Here is a 23879-nt window from a genome sequence, read left to right on the forward strand (position 1 = left end):
GCTGAGAGGATGTTTCCCCTCATGGAAGAGTCTAGGAACAGAGGACGTAGTGTCAGAATAAAGGGGCACCAATTTAAAACTGAGATAAGAAGGGATTTCATCTCTTAGGGGGTTGAGCGTCGTTGGAAATCCTTTCCACAGAGAGCTGTGGGGGCAGAGTCCTTGCCTATGTTCAAGGCTCAGATAGATTCTTGATCAGTCGGGGAATCAAGGGTTACAGGAAAAAGGCAAGAAAATGGATGTGAGAAATATCCCATCAGCCATGCTCCTGTTGATTGAATGCTGGGCCTGAATGGCCCATTCCTGTGCCTATTTCTTCTGGCGTTATGCTTCGCAGGAGCGTTGCCAGGAAACTATGGTTTTGGAAGGAATAATAGGACAGGTGTCCCAAAGCCTGGTGAAAGCACTAATTTTTAAACGAAGCTGGAAGGGTTCATAGAAGGAACTGCAGAGGTTCAGGCAGATGGAAACACGGCTGCCGTAGCCATGAAGTAGTAACACAAGGCCGGAATGACATCTCCATCAAATCTGGCCTTAAACTTCGCTGACTCACAGATGACCAACGTCAGCATTCTAACCTCTTTATTTCTCTATCGGCTCGTGGTATTTTCAATAGTTTAAAGTTCAGCCTAGCAAGATCTCAATTTTTGTTATTGGCATAGTCAGGCCCTGTATGGGAGCAGTCACACTGGGTGACGTGGTCAGAGAGCAGACGCTAGGAGAATACAACAGGCAAAAGGGTAACGACAGCAACAGCAAAGTCCAGTTTCAGACAATAAGAATCATTAACATTTTTCTTTAAATAACGGGTGTAAAACACAGATGAACCCCACAAAAACGATCATACTCACCTTTCGGTGCCATGGGTCCTGGGTTTCCCTAAAATCAAGAGACAAAAAAAGTTGAAGTTCGTTAAAATAAACTGCTACTCAGAATCTGACAGGACAGAAACAGACCATTCAGCCCATCAAGTGTCTACTGTTCCACGCGAGTCATTCAGTTCGGTTTCTTTCATGGAACTGGGTGTCTCTGGAAAGGTCACCATCTGTTTCCCAAACCTCGTGACCCTTAAGGAATGGCTGGCTCAGACACTTCAGTTAAGAGTCTCCCACATTGCTGTGGGTCTGGAGTCACATGTAGGTCAGACCAGGTAAGGATGGCAGATTTCCTTCCCTGAAGGCCATTATTGAACCAGATGAGCTTGAATATCAATTGATGACAGTGATCATGAAGGACTAGCTTTTAACTTAACATTAATCAACTGAACTCGAAATGGAATATCAAACAAGCTCCCTAACCTCAATATATTGATTGAAAAATTCGTGACTGGGTTCTCTGCTAATACCAACTGGAAGCCTACATTTAATTCTCAATGTAGAATGGGGATTCCTACAGTCCCACACATTACATGATCCTTCTTAGTGGCAATCTCGTGAATAGTGCCCAGTCATCTGCTCACCGTCTAGATATTTTCTATTCACTATCTACGCTCAGAGACAACGGTGTGCCACAAGGATTAGTACTGGGTCCACTGTTGTTCATCATTTATATGAATGATTTGGATGAGAAATATAGGAGGCATGGTTAGCAAGTTTGCAGATGACACCAGATGATAGTGGGCAAGTGAAGAAGGTTATCTCAGAGTACAATGGGATCTTGATCAACTGGCTCGGTGGGCTGAGGAATGGCAGATGGAGTTGAATTCAAACAAATGGAAGCTGTTGCATTTTGGTAAGGCAAACCAGGGCAGGACTCACACATTAATGGTAGGGCCTTGACAGTATTATCAAACAGACAGACCTCGGAGTGCAGGCACATAGCTCCTTGAAAGTGGCGTCACAGGTAGACAGGGTGGTGGAGAAGGTGTTTAGCACACTTGCCTTCATCAGTAACAACACTGAGCACAGGAGTGTGCATCATGTTACAGCTGTACAAGACATTGGTAAGGTTACATTTGGAGTACTGCACACAATTCTGGTCACTCTGCTATAGGAAGGATGTTATTAAACTGGAAAGGGTGCAAAAAAAGATTGACAAGGATATTAGCGAGACGAGAGGGCTGAGTTATAAGGAGAAGCTGGATAGGCTGGGACATTTTTCCCTGGAGCGCAGAAGGCTGGGGCGTGAACTTATAGAGGTTTATAAAATCTAAAAGGGCACGGGTAGGGTGAATGGTCTTTTCCCTGGGGTAGAGGAGTCCAAAACTAGAGAGCACATGTTTAAGGTAAGAGAGCAAAGATTTAAAAGGGACCTGAGGGGCAACTTTTTCAAACTGAGAGGGATGCATATATGGAACGAGTTGCCACAGGAAGTGGGTTGGGGTGGGTATAATTACAACATTTAAAAGACATTTTGACAGGTACATGGATAGGAAAGGCTTAGAGGGATATGGGCCAAACACAGGCAAATGGATCTAGTTCAGTTTAGGAAACCTGGTTGGCACAGATGAGTTGGGCCGAAGGGCCTGTTTCCGTCCTGTATACCCATATGACACTATGTAGTTACACACCCCTGGAGCAGGTAGGATTTGAACTCGGGCGTACTGGCTCAGAGGTATGGACAGTACCACTGCATCACAAGAGGCCCCTACTGCTCACGGTTTAAGCTTGACACTAATATAGGGCATGTCAAGACACTCCTGTGGGGTAATAGTTACCCCAATGAAATGACTGCAATTTACACCAGCCACTGTGGTGGGATTTGAAGCCCTGCCCCACAAAGCATTCACTTGTGCCCCTGGTTCACACGTTCAGTGACATCACCACCATCTCCCCTCTTGGTGACTCTCGTCCCACTTGCTTACCTATGGCCCCTGTCCTGTTGGACGTCCAACTTTCCAGGTAGCCAGCTTATTCCCTACAAACACAGCACCGAGCTGGCTCATTAAGCAACATATGTAAAGCTGCCCAGCAGCATCACTAGCATGTCTATCAAACCAAGTGGGTGGGGTGGGGGGGCAGGGTGGCACTGACTCCATTGGCAGAAGCATTAAAGTGATTGGCAAAAGGTGACATAATGAAGAACTTTTGTTTTAAAATGTAGCAAGTAGATAGATCTCATAGAATCCCTTACAGTGTGGAAGCAGGCCATTCAACCATAGAGTCCACACCGACCCATCCAGACCCACTCCCCTAACCTATCCCTGGAATCCTGCATTACCCATAATCCACCTAGCCTGCACCTCCCTGGATACTATGGCCAATTTAGCATGGTCAATCCACCCTATCCTGCACATCTTTAGTCTGTGGGAAGAAACTACAGCACCTGGAGGAAACCCACACAGACACGGGGAGAATGTGCAAACTCCACACAGACAGTTGCCCGAGGGTAGATTTGAAAGCGGGTACCTGGCGCTATGAGGCAGCAGTGTTAACCACTGAGCCATCTTGCCCCCCATAAACAACAACTGCAACACAAATACAAGTGTGCAGTGGAGACAGTTTCTATAGTTACTTCCATATGAGAATTAACTTGATAAAAAAAAAACTGCAGGGCTACAGGGAAAAGGTGAGTGAGCGGGGGTAAATGCGTTGCTCTTTCAGAGGGCCAGTACAAACAGGACAGCCTTTTGTCTTCTCTCTATGACTCCTTCTATTCAGCGGTATCTAGGCTGTACAGATGATTGGTTCCAGTAGCTCTCCTTGGGTCTGATGCCTCTCCACGGGTCTGATGCCTCTCCACCAAGTGCCCAGCCACCTGGAGGGTTGGCTACTTCTGTGACTCGGTATCGGCATTCCTGGCCTCCGGGTCACAGCTCTGAGCCCCAGGCCAGGAATGTCAGCACGTGACTGAGGCCGGGTGCAACACCACAGGAGCACTGCACTGTTGGAGGGGTCACCTTTCAGAAGCCCATATTAAACAGAGTCCAAGACAGCCCCTTTCAGGTGAGCCTTTTTTTAAAAATAAAAACAAGCCCCAGTGAGCTATTTTGAAGATGATCTGTACCTATTGCACAGTGTCCTGGCCACTATCATCCTTCAATCAGCTTCACAGAAGAAAGACCATCCTGTTGTGACCACGCTGTTTGTGGGAACTTGCTGTGCTCTTGTGTTTCCGAGATTACTAAAGTGACCTCACCTCAAAATATTATTTCATTTCTTGCAATACAAGTAATTCCTGCTTCATTTGCACCTCATCCACTCCCTCCACAACCGACGCTCAGTAGCAGCAGTGTGTATTATCTACAAGACGCACTGCACAAATTCACCAAAGATCCTCAGACAGTACCTTCCAAACCCATTTTGATTTGATTTATTACAATCACGTACTGAGGTATGGTGAAAAGTGTTGTCTTACGTGCTTTACAGGTAAATTATACAATACAAGTGTTTCAGGGTGACAGAACAGAGTGCACAATACAGTGTTAAAAGTGCAGAGAGAGATCAACATTAACATTGAAGAGGTCCATTCAAAAGTCTGATAATAGTGGGGAAGAAGCTGTTCTTGAATCTGTTAGTACGTGTAAATAAACTTTTATATCTTCTATATCTTCCAACTAGGAGGACAAAGGGCAGCAGATGCATGGGAACACCACCAATTACAAGTTCCCCTCCAAGCCATTCACCTTCCTGATGTAGAAACAGTTCTGGAGAAGGGTCACTGGAATCGAAGCGTTAACTCTGACTTTGAATTATGCCACTTCCCTTCACTGTCACTGGGTCGAAATCCTGGAAAGCCCTCCCTAAGGGCACTGTGGGTCTACCTACAGCACAGCTGTTGTAAAGGCAGCACAGTACCACTTTCACAAGGGAGCCTAGGGATGGGTGATGAAAGCTGACCTGGTCAATGATGCCCATGTCCCATCTATGAATGAACAAAAAAAAACATTTTGGAACATCCTTGGATTGTGGCAAGTGCTATATAAATGCACTTTTTAAAAAACGGGCACGTAGAACAGATCAGCCACAAACAGCCCCGTACTGTTGTGATGGAAGCAGGTATGAACAGTTGATCTAACTGGATTCATTTAGTGAGGGGTTCCGAGTACAGACGGTTATGATCAGCCATGATCAAATCTACCAGTGGAGCAGGCTTGAAGGGCTGAATGGCCTACTCACGCTCCTATGTTTTCTATAACTCAGCAGCAAAGCACGGAGGCCAGCTACAACACCTCACCAACACTCAGACGCATGGAGAAAGTGCAGGCTTCCAGCAGAAAGGGCAAACGCTTCAGCAGAATCCTCTACGACTCTGTCTCCACGAAGAGGATGGGCCGAAGGGCTAAAATTGCTGATGATACTCGACAAGCTGCACGACCTCGGATGTGTCCTGTGAACATTCTTTTATGGGCCGAGGACAGCAGCAGCAGCTTGTTTCTTTCTGTAGCAGTGTTTTCTAAACTAGTTTTGTCTGCTGTTTCTGTTGTCTTTGTGCTGGCAATGTGTTGCACCGTATGAGAGAGAGAGTTTCATTCCAAGTCGCTGGACTTCACCTTGGACCGGGATCACGAACGGTGCCAGGAACGATCCTCAGCCTCCAGATGGGCCATCAATCGAGGGGTCCCCGACGAGCAAAAGGGCGTGAGGCTTATTGTTTCTTTCCTCTCTTCTTCATTCTTTTTACTTCCTTAATAAATGTTCCTTTCTATTTTCCTTTTTTAATTATGACTCACTAAATGTTGGTATTTAAGCAAATTGCTGTTGTCGAGCCTTCTCTTAACTACATTTAACTGAATCAGAAAAGAACCGCTTGGATGCATCCTGTGATCCAAGACACTCCAGTGACAAACAAACCGAAAGTACTGCAGATGCTGTAAATCAGAAACAGAAACAGAAACAGAAATGGAAATTGCTGGAAGAGCTCAGCAGGTCTGGTAGCACCTGTGGAGAGAAATCAGAGTGAACGGTTCGGGTCCGATGACCCTTCCTCAGACCCTCCCTCCGTTCTGATTTCTCACGAGCAGTGGGGAAAGAAAGAAGCAACAGTGCAAACCACATTCTAATTTCACCTCCATTCTGAGCAAGAGTCACTCGACCTGGAACGTTAACTCTGATTTCTCTCCACAGACGCTGCTGGACCTGCTGAGCTTTTCCAGCAAATTTCTGCATTCGTTTCTCAAGTTGAACAGAGTGTCCAGTCGCGTGTGAGATCAGAGGGGCTGACCGGTTGCTATGATAATACCATTAGCGAGACCATATGGGAGTGAGGTTATTACATACATGACCGAGGTAGCAGCAAAACAGATTCTCCTTCTTTCACCAACATTCCCCTACCACCCACACCCCCAACACCCCTCCACCCCCCCACCTAGCCGTACCCTGGTACGAGAGGCAGGCCCTTTGATATTTCCTTTCTCATCTTGCTTGGGATGGAGGGTGGAGTGAAGGGGGAGGGAGAAACGTTGATGCGCGCCATGTTAGTGTTCTTGAAACTTTCCAACGGGATTGAGCGACGTTGGATTGATCAGGTCTGAGAGAGGTCAGCGGCTGGCAGCAGAGCGTGAACACAATGATACCTCGCACCTCTTGAGCTCAGTTCCCTGGTGCCACAACGGCGGGGTTCCAGGCCATGTTCCTCGAATGGGCGCCCTGCACGCGCTACGTTAAATCCCCTGGAAATATGGATCTGCTCTCAAGGACGTGCCAGCAAGTTTATCAGGAAGTGCAATCCACTGCGGTCAATACACAAATGCAGGAACTGGAATGAGCACAGAATTCTCAGAATGTGGCCCTTCTCAGCGGGTTGAGGTTATAGAGATAGGGGGCAGAGGGATTTGAACACATGAATGTGAATATTAAATCTGAGGCAATGCCAGGCAGGGACCAAGTGAGCACAAGGTAAATGGATGGCAGATGAATTAACCTGCACATGCTCGTAAGCCTCAAAAAGTATATCCACCTCTCGAGGTCATTCTGTTTTAGGAAATCACTTGTTAAATAATCCAGACTGCGCTAAGGCTTACACCATTTCAAGATCATCTTGAATTGGGCTCCCAATGTGATGCACGTGCTCGATGATACACAGTTCTACAAAGGCAAAACGAATTTGGACAGACATTGCACTTCTTTTCAGGAAAAAAAATGGGCTCACGGAAACGGCCGACCTCTCCCATGCCCCCACGGCAACATCCCGACCAATCCGAATCTGCGTGACAGCTCGGATTGACAGTTAACTGCTCTTGATACACCTCCAGCCAATGACAGCCCTTCCAGTTAGCATCATCTTCCCATGCTGTATGTCATCCCTGGGTTCATGTCCGTTTCTCGCAACCCAGTCCTGACTAGCGGGCAGATGAAACTTCACCTTCTTGTCTCGTTTCAGCAATAGAACAAATCTAGTTGTTGCTGTTTGTGGGAGCTTTCTGTGCCCAATTTAGCTGCTGCGTAGGAATTTGGAGAAGTACTTTCCTGGGCCGAAGCACTTTGGGATGCCCTGAGATGACAACCGGTGCTATATAAATGGAAGTATTCACAGAATGAATCGTTGCTTGGCAGCACAGACCGTGAGGCATGATGTCACAGTAATTCATCTGAGTGCTTTGGTATTCTTGCAATTGTGTCCTGATGATTCCCAAGATGAAAATCTCTCTCTTATGGAAGAAATGAAAAATACAACTACCCATAAGCTGAACCCTATCGCAGGGAGAGCTGTGGAATCAGCTGTAAATTAGGTAAAATGTACATTCACAGACCTCGCAAAAGATGTTCCATAGCGCTTAGATTTCTCTTCTGTTGGTGAGAATTAATCATTTGAGTGATGGGCTAACGGCCTCCTTTTTTGTGTCATGACCTGATGATATGAACGGACTAAAAATCTGCCGAGAAAATACAGCCACAGTTTGGCAGTGTGTTTTCCCCTCGTAACACTGGTTAAAACACTCTAACACCCTCACTGCCCTCTAGAGGGAACAGTTTTAAAGGCCAGATATTAACATTGATTGCAATTCATATTGCTGTGGGCTTGAGCAATAAAAGCTAGGACAGTGTAGATACTGTTAAGACATGTCATGATATACCCCTAGAACGGATGGGAACTTAACCTCCTGGCTCAGAGATAGGGACACTACCACTGCATCACAAGAGACCATGCTGGAACACAACAATGAAGGGCCGGGAATTGGTAAAATGGAAGTGTGAATAGAGAGGAGAATTTTATTTTTCAACACACTGGGTTCTTATGATCTTAAGAGAGACATAAGCAGACAGGAGCAAGGACAGATCTCCAGGGCTGTGACGATAGAGTGGGAATGGGGGAGTGGGAATGGGGATTGACTGCACTTCCAAAGAACCAGCATAGGTCTGATGACTCAAATGGCCTCCCAACGAACGGTCAGATTCTATTTTCTACTTTAACCGACGCTTCTAGGAGCGGAAACCAGTCGATAATCTTCAAATAAAATTGTACTTAACCTGCCCAGTTGGGCACTCAGATTGGCAGGGTGGGGGGGCGATGTTGGCATGAAGGGCTTGGGAGGAGGGGGGAAGATTTTGAATCAACAATGAGGCAGAGGACAGGAAAGAAATAGAGAGCTTAGTGGCATGATGTACAGACAACAATCTCTCCCTCAATGTCAGTAAAACAAAGGACCTGGTCATCGACTGAAGTGGAGTGGTGGACACACCCCTCTCTGTTTTAATGGTGCTGAGGTGGAGATGGTAGACAGCTTCAAGTTGCTAAGTGTAAATATCACCAACGATCTATCCTGATCCATCCATGTCGTCGCTACAGTCAAGAAAGCACACCAACACCTCTACTTCCTCAGGAGGCTAAGGAAATTCAGCATGTCCACAATGGCTCCCACCAGTTTTTATAGATGCACCACAGACAGCATCCTATCCAGATGTATCACTGCCCTAGTACAGAAACTGCTCTGCCCAAGACCACAAGAAATTACAGAGAAAGTGAACACAGTCCATCACGCAAACCTGCCTTCCATCCATTGACTCCATCTACACTTCCCGCTGCCTCAGGAGAGCAGACAACATAATCAAGAACGCCTTCCACCCTGCTTATATTCTCTTCCATCCGGCAGAAGATACAAAAGTTTGAAAACATGTCCCAACAGATTTATGAACAGCTTCTTCCCCTCTTTTATCAGGCTTATGAACGGATGTCTCATTACATTAAGAGTTGATCTTTATCCGAGCTGTAACACTATATTCTGCACTCTTGTATGACCCTCACGTATTTATGTAAGATATGATCTGTCTGGCTAGCACACAAAACAATACTGTTCACTGTATCTCAGCACACGTGACAATAATAAATCAAATATAATCACTGTGAAGCTATTCTGATTACCTGAAACCAAATGGTTCTTCCATTACTGTCACGTAACAACTGCATTCCATCGACGTAGTAGCATTGGAGCCAGTCTTCAAAGGCAGAGGGTTCACCTACATGCTCGGGATCATAACCCTTGCCACCTGCAGTTGGGCAAGAGGAAGAGTGAGGGTTAAAAAGAGGCTTGACCACTGCTTTCTTAACTTCTTTATTGAAAAGATCCAAGCCTCCTTTCCTAGGCTGAAAATGGTGGTTGGCAGAGACCTTATGCACTGACAGTTCACCCTTGTGGGATAGACTCAATCGACGAGACATGGTTTAATTATTAGGAGACACCCCCCCACCCCCACTTAGGATGGAGGTCAAGACCATGAGTCTGTGGGATCCTCTTTCCCACGCAGGCAGGGGGAGGCGCTATGACTGAGTTAGCGAAATTCGTGACTAACAGGGATGTTCAAGCATATTGGGATGAGACAGGAAAGTGGGGTTGAGGCTATAGCCAGGTGGAGTGCACCCGAGGGGCTGAATGGCCTACTCTTGATTGGCGCCTACAAGGCAACAGAGTTCATGTTTTGGCCAGAAGGATGTGAACCCAAAAAGCGCACGCATCTTACCCAAATTAATAACCTCCATCGGAAGCATGTGACAAAGCTCAAGAAGATCAGGATTCTCCATCTTTATCTTTATCTTCTTGCTCAAAGGCAACTCATTCGTCTGAGATAGAAAGATAGGTGAGATGTGAAGAGCTACACAAGTCACACAGCTCCAAAGTGCTTGAAGCCATCTACTAACTTAGAACAACCTTGTTTGAGAGAAGACCGTTTCAATTTGAGTTGCCATCTTACTTCTCTGAACCATTTTCTGCCCCAATCATACTGCATCTTGCACTGATGTAATTCACGTGTCCCAGGGTTTACTGGCTCCTTCCTCCCACCCCCACCCCCCCCCCCCCCGCCCCCCACCCTCTCATAAGTGGCTGTTGAACACACAGACTCTGGACACGCCAGGTTGTAAGGCAAGCATGATCCTATCCTACACAGTGCGTCAGGTTGGCTCATTTGGTACCTATCAATTAGGAGCCTCCTGGTTTCACCCCCCCACTCTATAGCCGTTGGCACAGGCTAACCCCAGACGCTCCAACGCAGTGCTGAAGGAGTGCTGCCTTGTCAGAAGTGTCGAGTTGGGCAGTTCAGAAAGATGAGAGAGAAAGAAAGAGACAGAGAGAGAGAGACCTGGCACGTTTTCAAGCCTATGGAAGTGGCCGTGTCCTCAATCTGCCATTAAAACAATTCAAATGGCTCAGATAGCACAGTGTGGAGCTGGAGAAACACAGCAGGCCAAGCAGCATCAGAGGAGGAGGAAAGTTGATGTTTCGGGTGGGGACCCTTCTTCTGAAATGGGAGAGGGGAAGGGCGCTCTGAAATAACCCCCTTCCCCTCCCCCATTTCTGAAGAAGGGTCCAGATGCGAAACGTCAGCTTCCCTGCTCCTTTGATGCTGCCTGGCCTGCTGTGTTTCCTCAAATGGCTCAGAGACTCCTAATGGACAACAACGCCATCCCCTAAATCATTGGCTGTGAGCCACTTGGTGGCAGCCTGAAGGAATCAGCGTAGCTTGTAAATCCAAGTTTCTCCCTCAAGCTTTGGAATGATGCACTGTTTCAACAGATGAAATAGTGTGGAACACAAACCAGTGCAGAGGATCCTTTATCTGAGATAGGTAGATCTCAGTTCCTGGATTACACAGCACCACTGAAGTCATTCCAATTGTCTATTCGCTTTTTTCTTATTCCCAAAGTGCAGGGAGAAAGAGGTCACTTCAGCGAGACTATTTCACCATCCCAGGCTTTTTTTCTGATCAGTTGGAATCACTCCTGAAGCCAGCTCCTAATTAAACAAGACGTTGAGGAGATGCCCTCTTGAATACAACCAATTAGCTTGCTAGTGCATTCCAATGGCAGTTAGGAGTCAACCACATTGCTGAGAGACTGGACATTACATAAAGCCCAGTCCGGCTCAGGGGAGGCAATGGCCTCGTGGCATTATCGTTCGACTCTTAATCCAGAGACCCAGATAACGTTCTGGCGATCTGGATTCACAACCCCCCTATGGTGGAATTTGAATTTAATAAAAATCTGGAATTACAAGTCTAATGATGGCCATGAAACTATCATTGATTATTGGGAAACAGCCATCTGGATCACTAATGTCCTTTAGGGAAGAAAACTGCCATCCTTACCTGGTCTGGCCTACAGACCCATAGCAATGTGGTTGACTCTGAACTGCCCTTTGGGCAATTAGGGATGGACAATAAATACTGTGGCCTAATCAGCGATGCCCTCATCCTGTGAATGAATAACAAAGAAATGATTGATTTCCTTCCCTAAAGGACATTAGTGAGCCAGGTGCATTCATACAATGCTCCAACAGTTTTTTTTACTGGCACCCCATCCACTGCCGTAAACTTTCACTCCCTCTGACACCATCGCAGGGTGGTAGCAGTACCATCTTCAGTATGCACTGTGGTATCTCACCAAGGGTCCTTTAATAACTTGTTCCAAAATCATGACCACCACCATCCAGAAGGACACTGGCAGCAGATACATGCAAATTCCCCTCCAAGCCACACACTATCCTGATGTTGAAATATATCACCATTCCTTCAGTGTCGCTGGGTCAAAATCCTGGAATTCCCTCCCTAAGGGCATTGTGGGTCAACCTACAGCACATGGACTGCAGTGGTTCAAGAAGGCAGCTCACCCCCACCTTCTCAAGGGCTCCCTGCTATAGCAAGGATATTGTGAAACTTGAAAGGGTTCAGAAAAGATTTACAAGTATGTTGCCAGGTTTGAGCTATAGGGAGAGGCATTTTTTAATTTATGCATGTTGTGGGATGTGGGCATCGCTGGCCGAGCCAGCAATTATTGCTCGTTGCTAGTTGACCCCTTGAGAAGGTGGTGGTGAGCTGCCTTCTTGAACTGCTACAGTCCACCTGCTGTGGGTTGACCCATAATGCCATTAGGGAGGGAATTCCAGGATTTGGACCCAGCGAAGGAACAGCAATATATTTCCAAGTCAGGATAGTGAGAGGCTTGGAGGGGAACTTGAAGATGGTGGTGTCCCATGTATCTGCTGCTTTTGTCCTTCTAGATGGAAGTGGTCATGGTTTTGGAAGGTGCTGCCTGAGGATCTTTGGTGAATTTCTGCAGTGCACCTTGTGGATAGTACACACTGCTGCTACTGAGCGTCGGTGGTGGAGGGAGTGGATGTTTGTGGATGTGGTGCCAATCAAGCGGGCTGCTTTGTCCTGGATGGTATCAAGCTTCTTGAGTGTTGCTGGGGGCTGCACCCATCCAGGCAAGTGGGGAGTATTCCATCACACTCCTGACTTGTGCCTTGTAGATGGTGGACAGGCTTTGAGGAGTCAGGAGGCGATTTACTTGCGGCAGCATTCCTAGTCTCTGACCTGCTGTCATAGCCGCTGTGTTTATGTGGTGAGTCCAGTTGAGTTTCTGATCAGTGATAACCCCCAGGATGTTGATATTGGGGGAAACAGTGATGGTAACACCATTGAATGTCAGGGGGCGGTGGTTAGATTGTCTCTTATTGGAGATGGTCATAGCTTGACATTTGTGTGCTGCAAATGTTACTTGCCACTTGTCAGCCGTAGAACCCCCACAGTGTGGAAATAGGCTATTCGGCCTAACGGCCCTCCGAACATCACCCACCCAGACTCATCCCCCTACCCTATCCCTGTAACCCTGCATTTCCTGTGGCTAATGCACCTAACCTAGACACTATGGGGCAATTTGGCATGGTCAATCCGCCTAGCCTACACATCTTTGGACTGTGGGAGGAAACCAGAGCATGTGGTGGAAACCCACGCAGACACGGGGAGAATGTGCAAACTCCATACAGAGAGACAGGAGGTAGCAGTGCTAACCACTGAGCCACTGGATATTGTCCAGATCTTGTACGTTTTGACACGGACTGCTGAGGAGTAACAAATGGTGCTGAACATTGTGCAATCATCGGCGAACATCCCCACTTCTGACCTTATGATGGAGGGAAGGTCATTGATGAAACAGCTGAAGATGGTTGGGCCTAGGACACTATCCTGAGGAACACCTGCAGAGATGTCCTGGAGCTGAGATGGCTGACCTTAAACAACCATGACCATCTTTCTATGTGTAAGGTATGACTCCAACCACTGGAGCGTTTGCCCCCTGATACCCATTGATTCCAGTTTTGCTCAGGCTCCTTGATGTCACACTCGGTCGAATACAGCCTTGACGTCAAGGGCTGTCACTCTCACCTCACTCTGGAATTCAGCTCTTTTGTCCATGTTGAACCATGGCTGTAATGAGATCAGGAGCTGAGTGGTCCTGGCGGAACCCAAACTGGGCGTCATTGAGCAGATTATTTCTGAGCAGCTGCTGCTTGATAGCACTGTTCATGACACCTTCCATCACTTTACTGATGATTGAGAGGAGACTGATGGGGCGGTAATTGGTCGGGTTGGATTTGTCCTGCTTTTTATATACAGGACATACTTGGGCAATTTTCCACATTGTCAGGTAGATTCCAGTGTTGTAACTGTACTGGAACAGCTTGGCTAAGGAAGCAGCAAGTTCTGGAGCACAAGACTTCAGTACTATTGCCGGAATGTTGTCAGGGCCGGTTGCCTTTGCAGTATCCAGTGCCTCCAGCCTTTTCTTGATATCATGTGGAGTGAATTGAATTGGGTGAAGACTGGTACCTGTGATGCTGGGGACCACTGGAGGAGGCTGAGATGGATCATCCACTCAGCATTTCTGGCTATATCTTTTGCAATGATGTGATGGGCTCTTCCATCGTTGAGGATGGGGAGGTTTGTGGAGCCTCCTTCCCCAGTGAGGTGTTTAATTGTCCTCCACCATTCACGACTGGATGTGGCAGGACTGCAGAGCTTAGATCTGATCCATTGGTTGTGGAATCACTTAGCTCTATCACTTGCTGCTTTTGCTGTTTGGAATGCAAGTAGTCCTGTTTGGTGGCATCACCAGGTTGATACCTCATCCTCAGGTATGCCTGGTGCTGCTCCTGGCATGCCCTCCTGCACTCTGAACTAGGGTTAACCCCCTGGCTTGATGGTAATGGTTGAGTGGGGGATATGCTGGGCCATGAGGTTACAGATTGTGCTGGAGTACAATTCTGCTGCTGTTGATGGCCCACAGTGCCTCATGGATGCCCAGTCTGAAGTTGCTAAATCTGTGCAAAGTCTGTCCCATTTAGCACGGTGATAGTGCCACACAACACAATGGAAGTTGTTCTTAATGTAAAGGCAGGATTTTGACTCCACAAGGACTGTGTGATGGTCACTTTTACTGATACTGTCACGGACAGATGCAACTGCAGCTACAGATTAGTAAGGATGAGGTTTGAGTATGTTTTTCCCTTTTGTTGGTTCCCTCACCACCTGCTGCAGACCCAGTCTAGCAGCTATGTCCTTTAGGACCCGGCCTGCTCGATCAGTATTACTGCTGCTGAGCCACTCTTGGTGGTGGGCGTTGAAATCCCCCACCCAGAGTACATTTTGTGCCCTTGCCATCCTCAGCACTTCCTCACAGTGTTGTTCAACATGGAGGAATACTGATTCATCAGCTGAGGGAGAACGGTATGTGGTAATCAGCAGGAGGTTTCCCTGCCCATGTTTAATCTGAAGCCATGAGACTTCATGGGTCCACAGTCAATGTTGAGGACTCCTAGATCAATTCCCTCCCGACTGTATCCCACTGTGCCACCCCCTCTGCTGGGTCTGTCCTGCCGGTGGGACAGGACATATCCAGGGATGATGATGGTGATGGGGTGGAGCAGAATAGGCTGGGGCTATTTTCCCTGGAGCTTCAGAGGTTGTGGGATGACCTTATAGGGGTTTATAAAATCATGGATAGGGTAAATTGACAAGGTCTTTTCCTCGGGGTGGTGGGGAGTCCAAAACTAGAGGGCAAGGGTTTAAGGTGAGAGGGGAAAGATTTAAAAGGGACCTAAGGAGTAAGTTTTTTACACAGAGGGTTGTGCATGTATGGAATGAGCTGCCAGAGGAAGTGGTGGAGGCTGGTACAATTACAACATTTAAAAGGCATCTGGATGGGTAAATGTACAGGAAGGGTTTAGAGGGATATGGGCCAAATGGTGGCAAGTGGGACTAGATTAATTTAGGAAATCTGGTTGGCATGGACCAAGGGTCTGTATCCATGCTGTACAACTCTATGGCTCTATAACTAGGGACGGGCAATAAATGCTGGCTCAGCCAGCGACATTTTGTGAATGATTCATAAGGAAAATGGTCACCATGACCAATTTTATAGAACAGATTTAATAAGTACCATGGTTGGGGTGGGGGTGGGATGTCATGAATTTGGATCCATGTACATAACCACTACGCTACTGCACCCCAGAGGGTGTTTTCAAACATTACACAGCAGTCCAATATTCTGCTCGTAAACTGCACACATAAAATAACACCTCCTGACCAACAGGACTTTTATTTCCTCATACATCTAAATCATATGTAAGTAGTTAAAAGAAAAATGCACCAAGTGTAATGCTGCATGGAAAGGGGGGCAGGGGTAAAGAAATGAAATATCACTACAGCATGTTCCAAGGAAGAAACATGAGCACAAAAGTGAAGCAGATGCAGCAGATGGTGTTTGACTTTGAAATCCCCAAAAATCAGAGCAGAAAGAGTAGCTGGTGTTTGTGTCTGAAGTCCCTCTCTGATTTAAGTTGCTGCTGAAGACGGGTTTACTTTACCTCTTTGAGTGCTCAAAACAAACGAACTGCTGCTGAAGCTAAATAGCAAGATCTAGCATAAACACTTAAGACACACTGAGGGATCTGTTCTTGGTAAAACTTGCTAGAGCTTCCCCTCAACAGAAAGTGTCATGAAGCACCTTTGCATGTTAATTGCTTTTGCAGTCCACTCAGTGTGGGCGATTTCACCCCAAAGTGAAGATCCGATTTTACGTTTATAACTTAACACGAACCAATACATTTAGAAAGGTGGCCACTCAACTTTACCAATAGAAACAGGTTTGGGATAGATTAAATACAAACAAAAAGCCCACAAGATTGCATCCACCAAGCCATCTGGATATCCGAGTTAAATTTCATCTTCAGAACCTCCCAGGGAGATCAAATGGAGTATTCTGTATTCTATTGAAATGACTGCTCCACCTACCTTCACTGGAAGAGATGTAAAAGATGACCTTATGGAAGTCTATAAAATCATGAGGCGTATAGATAAGGTAATGGCAGGTGTCTTTTCCCTAGGGTGAGGGATTTCAAAACTAGGGGGCATCTTTTTAAGATGTGAGGAGAAAGATTTCAAAAAGACATGAGGGGCAACTTTTTTTTTAAAACACAGAATGGTTCATGTGTGGAACAAACTTCGATGGATGCGGGTACGGTTACAAAGATATTTGCATAGATGCATGAAATGTTTGGAGGAAGCAGGCAGGTGGGGCTAGTTTAGTTTGGGATTATGCTTGTCATGGACTGGTTGGACCGAAGGGTCGATTTCCACGCTGTCTGACTGTATGGCTCTAAACTGCGGGCTGTAAAAATATTTGTTTTGTGTAAGTTTAATTTATAAATGGTCCCCAATTTATGAAAGTCTGACTTAACGAGTGTGAGTACTTACAAACAGAATCCCATACAGGGGCGTGATTTTAAACATTCATCGTTATGAACATTTCCTGCACTTGTGAACAATTGCCTTCATTGCTCTGCATTGTGTTCCGACGTGTACACAATTGACTTGTGACTGGACTCCAGAACAAAACCTTTTCCCCACTCTGAGACTGGCTGTATTACGATGGCCTCACTGCTACACAGTTTGTGGACAGCTTGCTTTACTTGATCCTTGTTTCTCAAGTCTTGCTTCTCCCTGGATCTGTCTTTTTTCAAAGCGACAGAGACTAAACTTCCATCACATTAATCTGCACTCAAACAGCACTCTTATGGAAATACCATAGCTGCTAGATTCTGCGCTATGTCTTGGAATAGAATCCCTGGAGTGCAGAAAGAGGCCATTGGGCCCATTATGTCTGCACTGACCCTCCGAACAGACTCCCACCCAGACCCACCCCCTGTAACCCTGCACTTCCCATGGCTAACCCACCTAACCTGCACATCCCTGGACACTATGGGCAATTAAAAACGGCTGAGTTATAAGGAGAGGCTGGATAGGCTGGGACTTTTTTTTTTAAACTGGAGTTTTTTTAAACTGAGGGGGTGACTTATATTGGTTTATAAAATCATGAGAAGCATAGATGAGGCAGATAGTGGGCAGCCTTTCCCCAGGCTAGGGGTATCTAGAACTAGACGGCATAGGTTTAAGGTGAGAGGGGAGAGATACAGAAGGGTCCACGGGGCAATTTTTTCCACACAGAGGGTGCCGAGTGTCTGGAACAGGCTGCCAATGTAGTGATGGCGGTGAGTGCAATTTTGCTATTTAAGAAACATTTAGACAGGTACATGGATGGGATAGATATGGAGAGATATGGACCAAATGCAGGCAAATGGGACTAGATTAATTGTAAAAAGTGGGTGGCATAGTGAAGTTGGGCTGAAGGGCCTATTTCCATGCTTTAAACCGATATGACTCTAATCCACCTAACCTGCACATCTTTGGATTGTGAGAGAAAACCGGAGGAAACACACGCAGACACAGAGAAATTGTGCAAACTCCACACAGACAGTCGCCCGAGGCTAGAATCGAACCCAGGTCCCCGGCACGGTGAGGCAGCAGTGCTAATCACTGAGCCACACTAATTTTTTAAAAAAAAAATTTAAAATATATTAAACAGCACAAACAAAACAGTACAGGGATGTGAATAACCTACTGTTTCTTCATGAGTGCTGGTTCAAACTGAAGGAATTACCTCTCTGACAGAAGACTGACATTGCACTAACGCTGCTTGACTTAGAATCCAGAGATTCAGACTAATGCTCAGGAGGAAATGGGTTCAAATCCCCACCTCAGCTCAATGACAGTTGGCAGAATTTAAATTCAAGAATAAAAGTCAGGAATATAAAGTCAGCCTCAGTAAGGGTTACCGTGACAACTCTTGCCGATTGTCAGAAAAACCCATCTGGTTCACAAGTGGCCTTTAGGGAAGGAAATTTTCTGTCCTTACAGGGTGTGGCCTAAATGTGACTCCAGACCCCACAATTTGGTCACCTTGGATACAGCCCGAAGCAGGCGTACTTTGTTTTTCCGAACAGAAGGAGGAAAAACTAACCGTTTCTTTGTGCAGCAAAGGTTCCAGTACAGTCCGGGCTTTTTCAAAAGGGGGGACTTTTGACCTAAAGCGAGCAAGAAAGAGAGAAAAATTAATCAAGCATCTTCCAGTCAGGTCTATATCACAGCATGAACATTCTCTGAAATCCCACAGCCCTGATTACTGTAGGAATATGAAAAATATTGGCAACATCCCCGTGTTCATCCCTCCACACCATTCCTGCATCAGGCAAACACATTGAGACCTGTTGTTGCAGCAGGTCCCTGTCAATGCTTGTGCAGATCCAAACTTGCACAGATCCAAACAAAACCAGTAACAACTCAGAAACCACCTTTCCATTGAAAATAAAATCCAATCTCCCTCAAAACTTGAAAGGGTTCAGAAAAGATTTACAAGGATGTTGCCGGGGTTGAGTTATAGGGAGAGGCTGCACAGGCTGGGGCTATTTTCCCTGGAGCGTCAGAGGCTGAGGAGTGACCTTATAGAGGTTTATAAAATGAGGAGGGGTGTGGGGTCTTTCCCCTGGGCTGAAGGAATTTATAGACAGTCAGTCAGTCAATGTGACTTTTTACAAATTCATGCTTTAGAAATAAAACCAGTCTGACTCCAAACCGAAACACAGATAGATTCTAAACCAGACAGCATAGGTTTAAGGTGAGAGGAGAAAGATTTAAAAGGGACCTAAGGGGAAACTTTCTCATGCACAGGATGGTTCGTGTATGAAATCAGCTGCCAGAGGAAGGGGTGGAGGCTGATATAATTACAACACTGAAAAGACATCTTTTGTGAACAGGAAGAGTTTAGCGGGACATGGGCCAAATATTGGCAAAGGGGACTAGATTAATTTAGGATATCCAGTCGGCATGGATGAATTGGACCGAACAGTCTATTTCCGCGATGTACATCTCTACGTCTCTATGCCTACTTGTAAAGATTTGATGTGGAGGTGCTGGAGTTGGACTGGGGTGGACAATGTCAGAAATCGCACGACACCAGGCTATAGTCCAGCAGGTTTATTTGAAAACACTAGCTTTTGGAGCCTTACTCCTACTTCAGGTGTTAGTGAGAGAGGCAGTATCAGACACAGAATTTTTAAGTAAAAGATCAAATGGTCACACCACTGATGAGGATGTATTAAACAAACCTAAGATGCTGTTAAATCCTTAATCAGTTAGAAGGTTTTAATTGATTGATATGTATACGTAAATCCACAAATTTCTTTCAAGTCATTGCCCTGAGAGAACTAAAGGTTTTATCAGCGTAAAGACAAGGTGACATTTTAGCTCAGTCAATGCATGTCAGGGTGAGGCCTTGTTTAGAATCTATTTGTGTTTTGGTTTGGAGTCAGGCTAGTTCAAAAAGCGCACAATTTATAGACAGTCAGTCAATGTGGCATTTTATAAATTCCTGCTTTAGAAATAAAACCAGCCTGACTCCAAACCAAAACACAGACAGATTCTAAACAAGGCCTCACACCCTAACATGCATTGTCTGACCATTACCGAAGTGCCTAATGGATGGGAGGCAGTGTGAGACTCACTTGTTTGTGAGTACGTATACAATAGCTAATAGATTCACTCATTAGTTTGCATTTGTCTCTAATATATATTCAGCAGATCAAACTAATAAATTAGTTCATATTAAACTGCATGCATCTTCTTATATTCATTTTGATCAGATCTTAAAGAACCCGTTACGCTGTTTCAGCCTAACATGCTTGGAAGATCAGGAAGAGTATATTTATGTCAGAGATTAACACTCAGCCTGTGGAGAATTGTCCCTTCCCTGAGGGTAGCAAGAAGGGGAAATAATTGGGAGAGAAACCTACCCCCTACTCACAACCTCAGCAATTAAGCGTTGGGCAACAATGTCCGTGGGTATCTTTCTGGGTTTGACAGCCATTAGGCCCTTTAGTTGCCAATTACTGGCCACTCGACAGTTTTAACTCACCTCCCCCCACCTGCGACCCCCCACCCCAACCTGGTTCACCTGCCCCCTACCTTCACACCCAGAAGCCAAGGAAGGTCGATAACTTCCCAACTGGGAAACCATGCCGTGTAGGGTGGGGCCTCCAACAGCCCCAAACTGGGGCAATTGGTGGCACGGAATTGGAGGCTGGGGAAAGAGTATCAATAGAAAGGTCTCTGAAAGTTATCTCCCTCTCCTTGACCCCCCATTTTCCACCGTGTGACAAATTTTTTTTGAAGTTAATCTCGCTGCTGGGCCCCTCAAGGATTTGGCCTTGTCTGATGGACACGAGGACCCAGCCTCTAACTAGCCAGCAGTTCCTGCTGACCAAGGTGTTGAAGAGCCTGATGAGGCAGGAAACTCACCTTTGCACTGCCTATCAGCTCTTCATGAGAGAAACGATTGGCTGTAGAATGGTTGTAGCACAGAGGAGGCCATTCAGCCCATTGAGTCCATGCCGGCCCTCTGTGGGGGCAACTCAGCAGATGCCACTCCCCCCTTTTCTGTGTAGCCCTGCAATAATCTCGCTCTTCAGGAAATTCTCTAATTCCTTTATTAAGGAATTATCCCCACTTCAAGTGTAGTCACACATCTCTTCAAAGCTATTGCCCACCCCCCCCTCATGTTTTATACATTTTACTTCCAACTGAGTTCTGAAGTCCAAAGTCATTGAGGTCTACAGCACAGAAAAAGGCCCTTCAGGCCATCATGTCTATTCTAGTCAAAGACTAGCACTTGACTATTCTAATCCCATAGCCTTGTATGCCTTGGCATTGCAAGTGTATTTCTTCAGCGTTATGAGGGTTTCTTCCTCTTCCATTCTTACAGGCGGTGAGTTCCAGATTCCCACCATCCTCTGGGTGAAAATATTTTCCTCACATCTCCACTAAACCTCCTGCACCTCCCCAACCCCACTCAGGTTCCTCTGCTCTGAAAAATAAAAACCCAGTCTGTGCAATCTCCCTTCATAACTAAAACTCTCCAGGCCAAACAACATTCAAGGCAGCGCTATAGTCTTATTGGACTCGAAACATTACCCTGTTTCTGTCTCCACAGATGCTGCCAGACCTGCTGAGTTTCTCCAGGTCTGAGGAAGGGTCACCGGATCTGAAACGTTAACTCTGTTTTCTCCTTCACAGATGCTGCCAGACCTGCTGAGCTTTTCCAGCAACTTTGTTTTTGTTCCTGATTTACAGCATCCACAGTTCTTTCGGTTTTCATTTGTGTTTGAGTTTCTCCAGTATTCGGTGTTTGTTTCAGATTTCCAGCACCTGCAGTATTTTGCTTTTATACTTCCATCTCCACTGGCTTTTAGCTGAAAAGATGCTAACGTTTCACTTCTAACTTTCCAGGCTCTGGGCTCTTTCGCAAAGTAATACTGGGTCAATTAGGTCAATAGACAAAAGCAAACTAACTGCAGATGGTAGAGATCTGAAATAGAAACAGAAACTCAGCAGGTCTGGCAGCATAGGGGTACAGAAAACAGAGTTAATGTTTCGAGCCAAAGAGATGTACAGTACAGAAACAGACCCTTTGGTCCAACTCGCTCATGCCAACCAGCTATCCCAAAACTAGATTAAGTTAGGATATCTGGTCAGCATTGGCAAGTTGAACAGAAGGGTCTGTTTCCAAACTGTACTCTATGGCCCCCTATCAGATGCAGGATGTGGAATTGAACTCTGAACTGCAAAAATCAGCTATTCCAACCTCAAGCTTCGAACAAACAACTGCCCAAGCTTTAACCCAGAGTGCCCCTCACTTTCTTCCCAACACCCACTTGAGAGACCCTCATGCCTAACCGGTGAAGACAGGAGAGGTGGGACCTGGGAGGAGTAGCAGCCAATGAGTAGTCTTCCTTGACCTCACCTGAAGAGAATCTCCGCTCGGAGGTAATTGCCAATGCCGTTGAAGTATTTCTGATTCAACAGCACCTCACAGATCGGCTTGTCAAAGGCTCTGTCCGATAGGTTTGTCAGCACGTTCGATCTGGGATGGGTGGCAGGAGAAGCAAAGATATAAATTAAAGCCATGCTGTGAAACAAAAACTGGATTGGGAAAGAAAAATAAAACACCGTGGGAAAAAATAAAGAAAAAAATTTAGCAACGATTCACAACGAAGAACAGAGACTGAAAGCTGCCAACGGGGTTGTTCAGGTCATACATCAGCAATGAGCAATGTGCCAGTAATGGGCAGCATTAATAATGTCCATGTGTCAGTAATGACCATACACAATAATGACCATAGAACAGTAATGACCATATGTCTGTATTGACCAAACTTCAATAATGACCATTTGTCAGTAATGTACATCAATAATGCCCACAATACAGTATCAGTCTTGGGCATGCATCAGTAATGACTGTATGCCAATAATGACCATATGCCAATAATGACCATGAGTCAGTAATGTACGTCAATAATGACCATAGAACAGTAATGCCCATATGTCTGTAATGCCCATATGTCAGTAATGACCTAACTTCAATAATGACCACACTACAGTAATGCCCATATGTCAGTAATGACCTAACTTCAATAATGACCACACTACAGTAATGCCCATATGTCAATAACAGGCATGCGTCAGTCATGACTGTATGCCAATAATGACCACGAGTCAGTAATGTACATCAGTAATGCCCATGCTGCAATAATACAGTGTGTTGCTAAAGGGCATTTGGACTGAAACAGAAAAGGACTGAGGTAACCCAGCAGAGTAAACCCTCCACTACAGAAGGGAAGTTGAGGAATCGGCCAAGAAAGGTTTGTATTTCTATTGCACTTTTCACAACCTCAATATATCCCAAAGCAATTCACAGCCAATGAAGTATAGTTTAAAGTGTAGTCGCTATTGTGATACAGGAACCAGAGCAGCCAATTGCACACAGGATGCTCCCACAATCAGCGAATGATCCAACAATCTGGTTTCAGAAACAATGGACGGTTACAACAGAGAGAGCTCCTTTGTTCTTCTTCAAAACAGGACCACAGGATCGGGACTGCTACCTCGGTTTCACGTCTCATTTGAAAGACAGCACTCCCAACAGTGCAACACTCCTTCAGCACCGTGCAGTAGGCCAATAGGCTTTTGTGCTCAAATTTATAGAGAAACTTTTGAAGTCTTACCATTTGGACTCGGAAGTGTAACAGCAACAGACCTAACTCTGGTTGATGCTGCATGTTAAATAGTTATCCTATTGCACTCCCAAGCACATTACCGTTTTTTTAAGGTAAGGAACAGGGGGCTTAGAGGGGATGCAAGGAAAATATTTTCACCCGGAGGGTGGTGAGGATCTGGAACTTGCTGCCTGTAAGAGTGGGAGAGGCAGAAGCTCTCATAACATTGAAGAAGCATTTAGATGTGCACTTGCAATGCCAAGGTATATGAAAAAGCATCTAGATG

The 23879-nt window shown here is 45.8% G+C and overlaps 1 protein-coding gene across 4 annotated transcripts in view; it reads right to left on the reverse strand.

Moving 5' to 3' along the window:
* neil1 (nei-like DNA glycosylase 1) overlaps positions 1 to 23879 on the reverse strand; it is a 44692-nt gene that overhangs the window by 15796 nt on the left and 5017 nt on the right. For all 4 annotated transcript variants that reach the window (XM_048617117.1, XM_048617118.1, XM_020519826.2 and 1 more), the window contains 5 exons: positions 22342 to 22461; positions 18508 to 18571; positions 9837 to 9936; positions 9241 to 9365; positions 852 to 879 (listed from right to left, as the gene is read on the reverse strand). In XM_048617117.1, coding sequence (XP_048473074.1) covers positions 852 to 879; positions 9241 to 9365; positions 9837 to 9936; positions 18508 to 18571; positions 22342 to 22461 — 437 coding nt within the window. The remainder of the gene's footprint in view (positions 1 to 851; positions 880 to 9240; positions 9366 to 9836; positions 9937 to 18507; positions 18572 to 22341; positions 22462 to 23879) is intronic.

The sequence above is a fragment of the Rhincodon typus genome, chromosome 36, assembly GCF_021869965.1.
Source record: "Rhincodon typus isolate 14 chromosome 36, sRhiTyp1.1, whole genome shotgun sequence".
NCBI classification, from domain to species: Eukaryota; Metazoa; Chordata; class Chondrichthyes; order Orectolobiformes; family Rhincodontidae; genus Rhincodon; species Rhincodon typus.